Source organism: Fulmarus glacialis, unplaced genomic scaffold (assembly GCF_000690835.1).
Source record: "Fulmarus glacialis isolate BGI_N327 unplaced genomic scaffold, ASM69083v1 scaffold30529, whole genome shotgun sequence".
Lineage (NCBI taxonomy): Eukaryota > Metazoa > Chordata > Aves > Procellariiformes > Procellariidae > Fulmarus > Fulmarus glacialis.
Genome location: NW_009231865.1, coordinates 1 through 16,025, shown reverse-complemented (window position 1 = coordinate 16,025; position 16,025 = coordinate 1). Strand labels below are relative to the sequence as shown.

At 44.4% G+C, this 16,025-nt stretch overlaps 2 protein-coding genes across 2 annotated transcripts; one reads left to right on the top strand and one right to left on the bottom strand.

Moving 5' to 3' along the window:
* Nucleotides 1–2,945: 2,945 nt before the first annotated feature.
* On the top strand, nt 2,946–9,995 carry SERPINF1 (serpin peptidase inhibitor, clade F (alpha-2 antiplasmin, pigment epithelium derived factor), member 1). Its single transcript, XM_009584716.1, has 8 exons — nt 2,946–3,000; nt 5,503–5,588; nt 5,996–6,197; nt 6,277–6,432; nt 7,235–7,438; nt 8,232–8,374; nt 8,996–9,206; nt 9,587–9,995. The coding sequence occupies exons 2-8, from the start codon at nt 5,511–5,513 to the stop codon at nt 9,844–9,846; spliced, it is 1,254 nt and encodes a 417-aa protein (XP_009583011.1). The 5' UTR covers nt 2,946–3,000; nt 5,503–5,510; the 3' UTR covers nt 9,847–9,995.
* Nucleotides 9,996–10,495: 500 nt separating this feature from the next.
* Nucleotides 10,496–16,021, bottom strand: SMYD4 (SET and MYND domain containing 4; the record flags this gene model as incomplete). Its single annotated transcript, XM_009584718.1, has 8 exons — nt 10,496–10,814; nt 11,532–11,655; nt 12,012–12,128; nt 12,553–12,685; nt 13,379–13,545; nt 13,848–14,030; nt 14,321–15,473; nt 15,968–16,021. Coding segments are annotated over 8 exons (2,082 nt in total), but the record flags the coding sequence as incomplete, so codon positions are not given.
* Between the last annotated feature and the right edge of the window lie 4 nt (nt 16,022–16,025).

The following is a 16,025-nucleotide window of genomic DNA, read 5'->3' as shown; positions in this document are numbered from 1 at the left end:
CCAACCAAGCCATCCTACCACTTAAAAATATTAGTCTTAACTCACCATAGCCTGTGATGCTGCAGCTATTTCTGTACAAAACAACTGCTGTCCATAGTAGATTCTGCTTCCAAACTCCCTCAGCTTCTGGGTAAAAAGGATGGTGCTCTGTTTTTGCAAAATAGCAGTTACAGAGCACAAGGGCCATCCTTCTGGCAGTGTTTTCCTCACTCGGGAAGTCTGCCTTCCCTCAAAGGAAGGAGCAGAATGCTTCTGGGAGCCTCGGTCCCTGAATAGTCTGCACCATCTGCTGGAATAAGAGAAGGACTGACTCACTAACCATGAATTTCAGGGATGCAGGAGACTTTGGGGAATAAAAAGTCCTGGCTCAAACCTGCAATTACACATTTCTTGCAGTCTAAAAGGGGAAGAATGGCTAAAGATAATGTCTACCCCTCTAACCAATGCAATGACACATACCCTTCAAAAAGAGGGTGTAATTACGGGGCCCATGTAATTTTAACAAGTAAACCCACAAGAATTCAGCCCTACTATGAAGGCATAGCTCTAGCCCACAGGGAACATTTTAGCTTATTTATTTATACAGATTCATTCCTAACATTCAGAAATACCATCCCATGCCTTAGGTAAGTCTTGCTTTGGCTACTGCAACCTCAGTGCTAACCTCCCTGAATTCTATCCTGTTGCACTGCAACCTGCGCAAAATTTGAAGTGAAACTCTTCCTTTTCATGCCTCTGCCCTCCAGCTCTCCCTCTTCTATAAAGTTTTTTTCTCATTTTCCTGAACAGCTTGGTTCTTATTTCCTATTTCCTATTTTTCGTCTTTCTGCCATCCCTCCTCCTCCAAGCTATTCCTGTCAAACAATTAACTTCATCTGATTTGACAGTACAGCAGCCCTCCAAGACTGTGCTTTACTGAACAAATTATCAGTTACACCGACCTTAAGACTCTTTTTCACTCCACCAACCCTCCAGAAGAGGCAGTTTGTAAAATGCAAAGTAATATTAATGTCTCTGCTCAGGAATTTCCACTTTGCATTGCTAAACTTTCATTTTGACTGAGCTCTATTCTGAAAAGACATGACTAGCACAGGGTGTCTGCTCTATAGCTCATCTGCACCACTGGCTGAGAATATCAAGTAAGTCTCAATATCTTTAACATTAGATGTATTTTTTCCTTACTAGAGCAAATTCATACGAACATGATCAGTATTTCCATATTGCCTACTATCTTGAACCCAAACTAGAAGAACAGTAAGATGTCTGTATTGATTTAACAAAATCGATTTAAGCCTTTGCATCTAGTTACATAAGTATAATGCACCATTTCAGAGATACCCTTCACCTACAGGAATAAAGCTTGCTTTGGTCTATAATAACATTCTATACAACTGCCACTCTGATTTAAATGGTTTAAAACCAAACCTGTATTTAAACAGCTGGGCTTTCATTTGAAGATACAGGTAAGATGTAAAAACTTCTCTAGTGGTCCTTCCATAAAGGGCATTTTAATACCACAAATAAGGTATCAAACAGAGATGAAAAACACCAGAAGATATCTCCACAGCCAACACCCCCATTCTTGGGCCAACAATGGAAGACTATCAAGTACAAACATCTCTGTGCAGACAATTTCTCACAGAGCAAGCTGAGAAGCAGTTGAAAGCACAGCTGTTACTCTTGTTAGAAAGGGTCACCTTTGACGCACTGACTAATCACAGGGCAGACTACCTGATTTGCTTTTCCAGCTTGCAAAAACAGCAGCTAATGCTTCTCTAAAACCATCCTTTTCTCTTTGCTGAGGGACTGCACGAGCTCAGTGCCAGCATGCATGAGTAATTCCTCATTATCTGTTAGCAGCGAGGCTGGCAGCCTGAAAAGATGTCCCAATGCAAGCCTAGACTGGGGGCACTGACATTACTGGCTACAATTTACTTTCAGCATTTCCAAGTAGACAAACAGCTGCCCTGGATCAGGCTAGCTAAGTGTCCAGTTAGCCCAGTATCCTGGCTCTCCCAGTAACAAACGACTGGGGAAAAAAAAGCCAAGAATGACTAGGGACAAGGAAAAACAACTGTTCGCTGGTTGTATCACCCAGCTGCTGAGTCTGACATTACATCTGACTTTTGTTAGCCTTCAATGGACCTGTCTTTCACTAATTTGGTTTGGGTTGGTTTTTTTCCCTCCAAGTCTATTTATCTTTCATCATCTGCAATAGCTAGTTACAATGAGTTTTACAATTTAATACTTATGAAAAATACACTATCTTGATTTAAATGTGCACTGATGGGTGCTCCCCTAGAGTCTTCTGTTGCAAAAAATAATGAAACCCCTCTGCCCCTTTCCCTTCTCCAGATCATTTATCGTTCTGTAAGCTCCTACAACATTCTGTTAATTCATCTTTTTTACCAAGAGTCCTCGGCTTTTTAGTCTCTTTCTTTTCGGCCAAAACCTTTAAGCCAGTTATGTTAATAAATTCTTGTTAACTAGTAACTATCACTGGATAGAACCACTTCTGAACATCTTCCCTTTAACTGCTTTAAACAGCAACAGAATCCTGCTTCCACTTTACAAATCTCTCCATTAAATCTTGGACATAAATCCATTACACACTGCTGCATTAACCATACCTCTGAGACAGAAGAAATTCCCTCATGTGACATATGGCAAAACTGCGGGGATAAAAGACTTGCTCAAACAGGGCAGGGAGGATTTGCCTCTCCGACCTGTGCTTTACCCGCTAGACTGCCCTTATCACAGGGAGCACATTTGTTTTGGAAGGCAGGGTTAAATAGTCAGTGCAATTCCGCGGGAGAGTGGCAGCAGCAGAAAATGGGAGCAGAGCACTTTAAGAGAGCCCCGGGAAGCTGTAACCTGAAGCCTGCCGAAGGCTGGGCTGGGGGAAGCAGCAAAAAGCAGATGTGGCTGCAGCAAACCCACACTGTCCCCGACTCGCACCCGCCGGGAGCCTGAGACGGCAGCGGCCGAGAGGAGCCCGAGGTAAGGGGGCAGGTCACCCTTGCTCGGGGAGCAGAGGGCAGGGGCTGAGGCTGGGGAGCTCTCAGAGGACCTGGGAAACGGGAAGAACGGCTCTTCTGCAGGTGTTAAAGGGTGGGATTCCCACCAAATGAGAGATCTCACCAAGGGTTGGGAGCCAGCAGCATCCTAGGGCACCTCTTTGCTTCCAGGGCTGAACTGTGCTTGGGAAGTGGGGTGGTTTTCTGCCCTTCTAGCATCTGAGTTGCAGCTGGGAACATGCTTTTTCTTTGCGACGGTAACAATTTTGGTGATAGTCAAATCCTCTAGAGCTAGTGGTTGCGATACACTTCAGAAGGAGTTAGTGCTGTGGGGTGGAGCGATCACAGAGAGCAGTCTGAACTCGTGGGTGATGTTTCATAGCACCCTAAAATCGGAAGTGTTTATAAATGATGTGAGACTTGTACCACTATAAATGGAAAGCAAAATATTCCCTTTGCACCTGCAGGCCTTCACAAATAGACAACTCCCAGACACAAAGTTCCTTCTCAGCTCATTTCTCAAAGTTTTCTTCCTGTACCTTCCCGACTGTAACATCACATGCTGCATGCTGTTGCTCCTTCTCTTCTCTTTAAAGGCAGCCACAGATTTTAATATCATGCCTGAAACCATCCCACCTCTGCTCCAACCAAATTCTTTTCTCTGCATTTTTGGCTGTGTGCTAAGAGACATGCAAATAGAATCCAGATGTTCAGGCCAATTCAAACGCAAAAGGCTTTGTCTTTCTAAAATGGAAATTGCTTTTTGGCAAAGTTTGAGAAATACGAAGCTGGTGACAGTACTGGCAAAAACAATACAAATCTGCAAAACCAATCTCCGCTCTTATGCTCCCAGGAGCTCAGTGTAGTTGGAAGCAGAGGTTGTGTTGAGATTTTTTTTTTTTTTCAGAGAAAAGGTTATGCTCCATGGAAAACCTTCATCTCTAAACTAGACTGGGCCAAACCTCTTCCGCTCAGCATGCAAGAGTACTGCTTGGTGCAGGCATTCTCACAAAGCCCTCGCTAAGACCTGTTTAACTTAGACTCACGCAGGGCTTCTGTCATCTTTCAGCATGGTGCCTATTCATTGTAAAACTCTGCAATGATATGAGCAATCCGAACATCATATGCACTATCATACCACCAAATGCATTGGTCTGTTCCAGTATAGTAAATCCTCTTGATACACATCTTCTGCACCAGAATATCTCATCTACTCAGCAGCTAGGATAGCAGCAGGTCACGGGATGCAAGTGCACAGGGAAAAGAGGGTACCACTTCTGTGTTACACTGTCTAAACATAGATGAAAACTTAAAACCTCCACTGTGACACCTTTTTCTCCAAGGCAGAACTACCTCCAGAAGAAAAGGGGTTTGGCAGGAAAGGGAAACAGTGAACTGCCTTTCACTGAAGTAAAACCTCTGCCTGAACAGACTGGGTCCTGAACTGGGGCTGTTGTAGCCACGTGGCTTGAAGTTGTATTTCTACCAGCAGGCATGTTTTCTTTATAGCTGAAGTTAATCTGAAACACATGTTCTTTCTCTTACTTCACTGGATGCCTGGATCACAGGGGTTAGTTAAATACAACCCTCTTCCTTTAATTTCTGGGAATCTATATAAACATTGCTTCAGACCAGCCTCAGTGGCGTCTGTTCTCGGGGGCATGACACTTCTGCAGTGGCTCTGGTTTACCCACAGTGGAACCCTGGGTTACACACTGCCCTTTGGACCAGACAGATCTGTCTGGAAGGGCCACTGGAGTGATTAAAAATGGATTCCACAGAAGGAACAACTTTGGGGAGTTTGGTACTCTTCTCCCATCTCCATTAAAAATGCTGAATAAGCCAAGCTCTGTCTTTCACTTCTTCTCTAGATCTGGCCCAGCGTTAGGTATTTACTCCCAGCCCCTTTCCTTACTGTCTTTTAAGAAAGCTCTTCTACTTTTAATTTATCGAATTGCAAATACGAAGCAAAGGATGCATATAGGCTGTACAGCCTTCTAGGTACATGCAGACACAAGAAACATGACAAACTACTGCCTGAGGCAGGTAACTTGTATAGCAGAGCAGTAACCAGCCAGTTTCGTCTTCTGCCCCATTCAACAATATGGATTTACTACCTTTTATAAGTATTGAATTTTTTAAAGTCTAAAACGCAGAAGATATGATTTAGTGCTTTTCAGGACCTTGGCACTCAGTAACTGCCAGCATCAGTGTGGTTTGGGCCACACACATCTGCTTTTGTGCTCAGGCACACCCAGGCATGTGTGCTTGCCCAATTTTAAAGTCATTGGGGCCAGGCTTGCTGAATGCTTCAAACTAGAGAAGAAAACCCAGCTAAGATCAGGTGTGTATTTCACAACTGGGAAGGACAAGCAGCAGCATGTGTCATTGCAGTTCCTGTCACAACCAGGTACAGCGAATAGTAGTGGTAGAGATGTATTTGCTCGGTTGCTCAAACTGCCTCTGTCATGTTCTTACTCTGTAGGTTCAGGCATGCAGATTCCAGTGGTTCTCTTTTTCCTGGGTCTCTTAACTGTCCCAAGCAGATCCCAGAACTCAGCTACTGAGCAGGTGAGTAGGAGACAACATGCAGAGAGTGAGGAAGAGATACTTGGAGCAGGTAATTTAATTTTAGAGAATCTTATGGAAGGATTAAGCACTACCCTCCTAAGTTACTAAGATTTTATTTAGCAACATAATGAGACTAACTCCTGCTTTACCTAGATAAAACCACAGTAGTTACATCAGGGGATGACCGTGAGGCAGAAATAGTGGGTTCCAATCTGAGTGCTGCCTTCGGCTTTACTGGGACACTTTAAAGTAAAGTAACTGTTCCTACACTATCAGTAAGATTAAGCCAATATTTCTGTAGATCATAGGAGAGTATCTGAAGATGGCTTGCCTTTGAAATGTTTATCACAACTGTACCTGCCCTTGTAAACTGCAAGTCTAACCAAAGTGGTCCCTGTACCTGCTAGAACTCTGCCACTGCTGATGGAGCCAACGCCGGTGAGGTCGAAGAGGAAGATCCATTCTATAAGAGCCCTGTAAACAAGCTGGCAGCTGCAGTCTCCAACTTTGGCTATGACCTGTACCGTCAGCAATCTAGCCGGACCGCCACTGCCAATGTGCTACTGTCTCCATTCAGCTTGGCTACTGCACTTTCTGGTCTCTCGCTTGGTGAGTTCTTGCCCCTTTTCCTCACGTGCTGTTTGGCTTGACAGGCCTTCCCTCATATTGTTGTCCTTGTTGTGGACAGGGGCTGGAGAACGAACAGAAGATGTGATTTCTCGCGCTCTCTTCTATGATCTGCTTAACGAAGCTGAGGTCCACAACACTTACAAGGACCTACTGACCAGCGTGACTGGACCAGAGAAGAGCATGAAAAGTGCTTCCCGTATCATCTTGGAGAAAAGTAAAAGTCCTTCTTCCCCTCTATCAAATTTTACCTCAATAACTAGCAGCAGGTACAACACACTGAGTAACACTGCACTAACAGCGTCGGCTCTGACATACTGTTGAGCCAGGATGCAGACAGTGCATGGAATGCTGTTGCTGCTCCAGAAAAAGCCTGGAAAGTTTGTGTGCACATAAATAAAAGACCAGACTTATGCACACAAATACACTGATGACAGAGCAGCTAACGCAGAAGACCTAGAAGAAACTTGCTTAGAATTTTGCCTTTGCTCTGGGTTTTCTAGGTTTTCTGGCAGGTGTTGCTAACTTCCAGGAACCACAAATCACATTTTCTATTTGTGATAGCGTTCAGCCATATTCCTTTGTTTAATTCCTTGCAGAACTATTTGAAATGTCTGCTTTCGGCATGCAATAAACATCTGCTGAGAAAGCTAAGAGCTATCTTTTGGAACCTGCTGGTTCCAAGAATCCAATAGGTTGGAGTAAGCTGTACTTACAAAGCAAGCTGGAGAAAGAAGAAAGACTGATGTAGGAATAGCTGTGTCCAAGCCTTCTGTTCTTATCTCCTTTCTTTACTTTTCAGAAGAGAGTTATCCCATACTCCAGCATGGGTGGCTATAGGATTTGGATCAGTTTCCTCCATGTGCCTTCAGTCATTCTTCTTCAAAGCAGGTTTCTGTATACACACAGTCACAGATGTTTTATGAGAGAACTGCTGCTGGGCTTTGGATTGCAATCTGCTGCCTGGAGATTGTTTTGATAAGGGAGCTAGCTGCAATATCGATGTTTTTGTTCCACAGGACTGAGGGTGAAGCCTGGTTTTCACAGCCAACTAGAGAAGTCCTACAAGATGCGTCTGAGGGCACTAAGTGGCAATACCCAGTTAGACCTCCAAGAAATCAACAACTGGGTACGACAGCAGACAAAGGGAAGGATTATGCGGTTTATGAAGGACATGCCCACAGATGTCAGCATTCTCCTTGCTGGGGCTGCTTACTTCAAGGGTAAGAATGTTGTGTACTTGGTTACAGAGAGGGTCTATTAAGCATGGGTTAGAAAAGATGTGAGGGAATGCTCTCACCTCCAGTAGAGCAAACAGACTACCAAAGAAACAGAGTGTAAGAAGAAAATGCTTAAGAATGTTTAGTAAAGAAGAAAAAATGCACGCTACCTGAACAGAAATAGTCCTCGAGGGAGGAATTATTACTCTTGGGAAGCTGAATCTTGACCTGTTTGCAGTGAGACCAGAGAAGAAAGTTTAAGCTCACAAAACTCCACAGCAAGAGACAGAATATTACCATTTACGGAAGGCACAGCTTGAAGAGTGTACTGAGCCTTTTTACCACTGTAGAGGGAATGGAGGGAGATACTAGAGAGCTGTTCTAGAACATGCTGTAAGCCAGTGTCTTGGAGAATTATTGCTTAGAGACAAGGAGAAAAATAAAGGGTGGGGAGAGAAGCACTTTATATGCATTGACACAATTGTTACCCTTTAAAATAGTTTTGTAATTACATAAATAGACATCAACTTCCCAATAGCCACTCCACCCATACACTGCCTTGATTTTTTATTTCCCGTTTAGCCAATTCTCAGATGAAAAGGAGAGGCCAAAGAGTGGCAGTAAATCAGTAACTCCAATCAGTCTATTTCCATCTCTATCATCATTCAGTTATGCCTCAACTCTTAAAACACAAATACTGTATGTATAAAGCGCAAGATTACTCAGCCACAGACGCAAGCCCAGTTTCATATGCTCTTATTCCAGAAAATCCTCCATTTTATCTTTTAAAAAATAGGGACATGGAAAACCAAGTTTGATACCAAGAAGACTGTCCTGAAGGACTTCCATCTGGATGAGGACCGAACTGTGAAGGTGTCCATGATGTCAGACCCCAAAGCCATACTGCGATACGGTTTTGACTCAGAACTCAACTGCAAGGTCAGAGAGCAAGTATTGCGCAAGGTCTCCTAAACCTACTGAGGAACAGGCTCAGCTACACTTACCTGTTAACCCATTCCAGAAGACAGCCTTGCTCCTCCCAACAGGCTAGTTTTGCAATCCCTATTTTGAAAGGCAGTATGTTGATTCTTAGGATATCCTACTTCTATACTATGTGACAAGCAGTCCAGAATTTAAATAATGCACAGGTCCTACTAACCTATATTGCTTGACCTAAAGTTGGGCAACAAGGGTAGGGTACACTCCTCAAAACCTTTCCATCTCTACCTCTTTCAACAAATCTTTCACTGTAGCATGAGCTCAAAGGTGTTCCAGCTGAGAATCCCCCAAAGCAATACTGCAGTTCATTACAGGATTCAATAGGTGAGAGAGAGCACTTGCCATGTAACAGCAGAAAAGAGTGCAGCATGGGTTGATGAAAGCCCGGGCGCCAGAGGGGTCAGGAAGCATCATGTCCGATAAAAGCAAACAGGGAAGAAGACCAAATGTTAACTGGAAAGGCTGACCAGGCAGTTGAGATTCAGGCCTGTGCCTGGTAGGGGATGGGTAAAGCTGTTTGTTATTGATGTGACCCTTTCTTATTTGTAACTGGCCTTCCAGATTGCCCAGCTGCCATTGACAGAAGGAATCAGTGCCATGTTCTTCCTGCCTATGAAGGTGACCCAGAATATGACTCTGATTGAGGAAAGCCTTACTTCTGAGTTTGTCCATGATGTAGACAAGGAGCTGAAGACAGTCCACGCTGTGCTAAGCTTGCCCAAACTAAAGCTGAACTATGAAGAGGCACTTGGCAGCACACTAAAGGAGACAAGTACGTACATCACACACCCTCTATAGACTGCCAGGGCTCAAAGCAGTGGGCAAGTTGCTTCCTGCTCTCAGAAGAATATGAAGCTGGTGCGTTATTAGTTAGGTCCTGCTGTCAGTCTGTAGAGATTTCACGAACAACTAAATCACCTTGGTCCAGGACTCCTCAACTTTTTATCACATCTTTCCACCAAGCTCATACAACGCTTCTGAGATTGAGAGGGAGAAGCTCAGTACAAACAGATGTAAGCTTCTTCTCCCTGTTACCCCCAATAAACTCTATCAGAGCAGCTACGTGCCCTCCTGGATCACAGCATTAGCAGTACAGCTCCCCTACCTGCAATCCATGCTTTCAGCTAATGGTATTTTCTTTCTTTCCTCCAGGGCTCCAATCACTTTTCACATCACCTGATTTTACCAAGATTTCTGCCAAACCTATTAAGCTATCTCATGTGCAACACAAGGCAATTCTGGAGCTTAGTGAAGATGGGGAAAGATCCACACCAAATCCTGGGGTGAATGCTGCTCGTCTGACCTTCCCCATAGAATATCACGTGGACAGGCCTTTCCTTCTTGTACTGCGAGATGATACCACTGGAACCCTCCTCTTCATTGGCAAGATCCTGGATCCCAGGAGTGTTTAGATCCCTTCACAATAATCTGTAATGGTAGGGCCCAAATGGAAGGGGTGGTATTGGGAGGGATACTGGCTCCCTGCTCCGCTGCACAAAGACACAACTTGCAAATCTTATGCCTTCATGCTGCAATAAAAGAGCTTTTGCTATTAATCTCAGCAAGCCCCAGTATTCTCCCTTGAAAGATTGTCTGCCTATGTCATATGCCTTCACACTCCCATTTTTCCCAGATGAGCCACAATGCAATTCTGTGTCCTACATGCAAGCATCATCTGGTGTATACTGCGTTTTTCCCTATCCTGTCTTCCAACCTGAAGCCAGTTGTTTATACTGAATCCCTCATCACTGACAGGTCTGCGCTGGTAGCTCTCCAAGTTCTGCAGTCCCCTCTGTTACAGCTTGTAAGTTTGCACTTCCCAGCCTGCTGCCTCACCCATTCCAACCATTTATGTTTCACGCTGGCAAGAAGAAAAGTGCTTCATAGCATTAGAAATAAAAGGCAGTGTGGTCTGGATGACTGCATGTTCATAACCATCAGGGTACCACACATGGGAGATTCACATCTCTAGAAACACACGCATCTCAAACATTTGCTTCAAACCCACATGCAGAAATTATACAATGGCATCTATTCCCACCATACCACACGCAGACCCCACATGTTAGAATTGGTCATTTTATTTACAATAGTCTCACTAAAGAGCATTTCAGATTTCATTCAAGTTGTTGTTACACTTAATTTTCCAGCTTGTACTACATGACTACCTTACCACATGAAACTTAGCTTTGATGAAAGATCACATTGCAGCTTCCTTTGACAGGGAAATTAAGTCCTCTGAAGGATGCTTCTGGGAAGCTCTAACAGACAGGTCTTCATCTCTTGTAGTTCCTGGATCTGAGTACTCTGAGGACCACAGTGGACTGACAAAATCTCCTCTGCTCTTTGAATCGTGCTCAGAGCTTCAGAAACTGCAAATCTAAAATACGAAGAGAGAACAGAGTATACAAAATACTTAATTCAGCTCCTTGACTTACACAACCTTTTAACCCCTCCCCAACAAAAACCTAAACCTGTTCATGGGTACAGATCCTACCCTCCACTGCCTTTCAGCACCAGGCAAATAGTGTGCGCTTCAGCTGCAAAGAGAGGATGGGGGGAAAAAAAAGTAAGGAGATGGACAAAAACTTAAAACATTATCTCTGAGTATAGGTACCCACTACTTCCTCACTGCAGCTCCCGCTAAAATTAATTCAGTTAAAGGGAGGTGCTGTGAGAAGATTTTCAGAAGCAGTCAGGGGATTTGATTGCCAAAAGAGGGCCAAAATAGAGCAAGAAGATTTTATTTCCTCCTTTGAAAAGAAGTCAGCAACATTATACAACTGAGGTATAAATACCAAGGGTGACTAGTTGCCAAAGTAAAACAATAAGACAGGGAATAAATGGAGCCAGGGAGAAGAAAAGAATAGACAGGCACAAAGCAGAGAAATGGGTCCAAAGAGAGTCGTGAGAAATAAGTGAACCCCAACGGGGTTAATGAACTTGCGCTTGAGTAATGGCCAACTGTAGTACCTGTGCCAGACTGCCCAGGCTCCTGTAAGACACCTTGCAAGGTGCCAAGGACCACCTGCCATGATACTGTGTCAGACACACAGGAGTGGTGCAGGGAAGGGACAGAGAACGAAAGCAAATTTACCCATTGAAGAGAATTTGTGCCAGCTTGAAAAGTTCATGACCTATTTCTACACTTGATGGCCCGTGGTGCATTTCCACAATTTCAATACTCTTCTCCAGGTGTCTGGCTGCTTCCTGCCACTTCCCTGATGGAAAAAAACAAAACCAAACCAAAAAATGAGTCATGAATAAATACTTTCTACAGCTACTGCCACCCGAAGAATCTGACAGCATTACGCAAAATGTGATGAACTATGTCCACAGCATTCTTGGGAGGCTGCTGACCTCAGAACCAGGACAGGGAATCTAGAACATGATATCGCATTATTGTTCACTGGCTGCTGGGAATGCAGTTTTGGCTAAAGCAGTCTTTCTGAGAGCCCTGCTGTCAAAACTAGAGAAATGCAGTAGAAGAAAAGTGAAAAGGCTAGTCAGAGAAAAGGCTAGTCATGTTAAATTCAAAGTTGAGAAAACTAAAGATAATGAGAAGACAATGCCATACCAAGAGTAGCATAGACCTGTGCCAGATGATCCTCCATCTCTCCCATCAGCAAATGCTCTGGAGACAAGAAGTTTCCAGCATCCATCTGACACTTCAGGAGCATTTTGATAGCCTGATCTATAACAAAAAATGGTATAAAATTCATCCTACTGGCCAGTCTCCAGCTTTCCATGATCCACGAAATAAAATCAGTCCAATCTCATCTTTGCACCTTTGGATTTGGTTAGGATTCAACATTGACTTCATCTGCAACCCTACTTCCTCTAACACAGTGTTGGCCTGACTCACTCCAGGAAAGCAAGGCCTAGCAATGCATAACTCCAATGTTACCTGAGTTCTTTTAGTTACTATGGAACAACGTGTGACTTAGATTAACACCCGGATCAGGGGTATAAAAAACTTAAAGCTCAAGTCCCCAGGGACATCAGGCTGCATGCCCGAAGACCCCAAGTGCATAAGCAACAGTGCCATCTCATGGCTAGAACTATGTTTCCCGATGTATACTCAGCTGCTGACCTTAAAGTAGAAAGCTGAGCCTTACCAGCCTTCCTGTCTCTTAGCAGTTCTAATGCTTTCTTGATTTGTTGCTGAAGGTCCCGTAAATGGCGTGACTGGCTCTCTCTGCTGACTGAGATTGCACAAGCTTCATTTGAACAACAAAGCGTGTCTTCGCCCTGTGGAAATCATCCCTGTGAGGGCTCACGTGCAACACAAAGCTTACTTTCCATCTCTGTGATCTCTGTATTGTGTTATAAAGATGCTAAATTGTTTCTCAGTTGCATTCATAAAACAAAGCAACTTGCTTGTAAATTGCTATTAGCTTATTTGATTTTATGAGAAACTTCCAGGAATAGCTATGACTATGTGAGCTATAGATTAACCCAAGGCAGGATCATGTGGTACTCAACTAGTGTTCATGCAAATACATACTGTCTTGACTTCTCCCCATCTAACCCGCACTACATGCTGTTTTCATTCACATCTTGCGAACTGCAGAGAGTGTGACTCTCTCTACATACAGCCCCTGTATGTACACTTTCTGTTCTAGACTCCAGGCGTCCATTTTCTTTCCTAGATATCCCTCTTCCCCTAGTTCATGACCCTGATATTCTAAAGTTCCTTCATCAAGTTCAAAGGGATTTTAACTTGCTGTTAAAGGCATTATTTTCCCTATAATGCTGGAAGAATAACATACAAGAACATTACAAGAAAGCTGCTAAGAACAGTGAGATACTGTCTTGACTCTACAGGGGCTTTTGCCTTCTGAGCAGAGATTATGGAGTGAGGTCTTTAACTCTTGACTTTCCCAGAGACTCAAACATTACACATCCCGGTAAGTTATACAATCATAACTACGGAAGAACTACCTGCATTGGAGCCCGGCAGCTAGGACAGCAGAATGAGTTTCTCATGGACACCACACTCTTGACATCAGACTCTAACTCATCAAGGCATGCCTGACAGCGACACTCAAAGAAATACTGACTGAGAAGCTGTTGTCTCTCAGCAACCCTCATTCTACATCGGTGAGGCCCTGGAAAGGCATGGTACAGGTTCTTAACAGGTACAGTTCTTAACATCAGACTAAATGTATCTTTGTTATAATTAAGAATAGATATATCATCTTTTGGAAAGGACATAACTGGACACTGAAAATGTAACAGTGGGCTCAGGAGATAAAATCTTGCGTTGGTATCTTCGATCAAGGCTTATACATAAACAAAGACTCTAGCAACATTATACTGGGAATTATAATATTAATAGCAATCAGTTAGCATGCCAAGTAGAGGTGAAAGGATGTCTGTGCCTTGAGACAAACGGCGAGTTAATACTTACCATAGCAATGGAAAATCTCTTGGCCGCTTGCAATTGGCTGTGATGCCCTGACAGTGGCAGCTGTCCCACTAAACGACACGCTAATATTGGGACAGCATGAATGGTTCAGAAGGCTGAGGACAGGAAAGAAGGCTGTCGCCAGGCGCACAGGCTTCTTATTTACAACAGCACCATCTCCGGACCCTGAAGACAGAGGGAAAACATGTAGGTTGAGAATGAATGCTCAGTAACCCACGCAACTTATGCAACGAGCACTGTGACCAATTGCAGATAGCAGTAGAAAGGTTTCTGGTATATTGCTGCAATAAATAATAGCTAAATACCCTCTACATGTGCACCAAATAACAGGCCAGCATGGGACAGGCCATTAAATTTTAAGCAAGTCACTCCCATCTGCAGTGGGAGCTTCTGACAACTGATAATTCAATGATGAGCGAGGACAACAGAGAAGGGTTTAAAAGTTTTTATCTTACCCGACTCCTGCATTACAGTGATTGCTTGTGCATTACATTGCAGCTGCAACACATGCCTCAGCATTGCTTCTGCCATAGTCTTCAGCTCTGGAGACAATTCACCCGATGTTTTTTCACATGCCTTTGGTTTGGACCACTTCTCAGATGATTCCTGATTCAAAACAGCAGCCTCTAGGCCAGCTTCTTGCAGTTGTTTGCATATAGCTACTACGCTCAGCATGCAAAGGAACTTATGTTCAGGGCTATGCTTCTCAGCATGTGGCAAAAGGTTGAACACGGCTTGGTAAGAACTCTGGTATTGACCATTGTCATTACAACCAGGGATACCTCTGGTACCAGCTCTTGTATCTGGTGCCTCACTGAGATGTTTGCGTCTTTCCTCAGCGTTATGAAGGTCCTTGTCACCATCGTGGGACCATTCCACCAGCCTGCTAACCTCTGCAAATCCCGCCAGTAGAACAGTCCTCAAGGCAACATGGCAGAAGACCCCTAACGTAAGAAGCAGCGCTCCCAGGGAGCACTCCGTCCTATGGTACTGCTCCCATGCCACGTCTGCACAGTTCTGGCTGCAGTACTTTGTGTAACTACACCCACGGCAAGGCACTGAGGCTAAGAGCTGCCTCAGACAATGGTGGCAATAAAGATCTGCATTAGTGACTCGAGTATCCCACGCTGTTTCACTGCTGTCCTGCAGAAGGCGGCTCTCCCCTGGGCAGAGCACGCTTACGAAAGCCTCCTCTTTCAACAGGCTCTGTCCTGGCAGGATGTCCTGGGAGGCCACCAAGTGACGACCTCTCTCTCTATCAAAATTCAGGCTCAAAGATGAAGATGCACCTGAAATACTGTCATTCTCTTCCCAGATCTCCAAATTTCTTTCAATGTCACCACATGCTTCCCGTGCAGGCTCTGGACAGCTCTCTTTCTCATGTATTTTAATCTTCAGTTGACTTAACTTTTTTAGCACTGTCTGGTGGGTAGGACTGGTCATGATCCCATCCATAGCAATTTTATTCTCCACCACACCGAGGGCGTCTGCTGCATCCTGTAATCTTCCCAAACACAGCAGACATTCAGCTTTCCGCAGCAAGACCTTGGGCAGCAGCCTGTCTGGATAGCCATGACTTTCAGCCCTGGCAATATCTTCCAAACAAACCTAGAAACAAAGACAAGGCCTTTTAAATGTACTTGAAAACCAGCTGAGACTCATGCTCTTTTATTCCATCTAAGATGCAGAATATTTTAATAAGACTACATTAATCAGCAAATTCTATGTGCATAGCCAATCTGTTAGCCAAATAAAGCCTCCTGACACAGAACAAGAAGGAAAGCAGGAACCCTTCCGAAAGTTTAATGATGGATGCTTTAAGCACAGCTTGGGAAGCACATCTGATCTACCATCTCTTGTTCTAAAAACCAACTTTGTTATTGTGGGGTTTGCGGAAGCACCCACCTGAACCCCGAGCGCAAACATTGTGCGGTAACACCTCAGATGCTGCTTGGGCTCTTCCTTGCCCCAATCCCCTCTCCTGCCACACGGGAGGTCTCAGGCCACCCTCTGGGTGCGCAGACTTGCTCGGGGGCACCCAGGAGCTCGGGGAGGAGGGCAGGCCGGGCTGCTGTGGGTCTCGCTGCCCCACCACCGCTTACCTCGAAGCGCCCGAGGTGGAAGAGGGCGGCGGAGCGGTTGGCGAAGCAGATGGACACC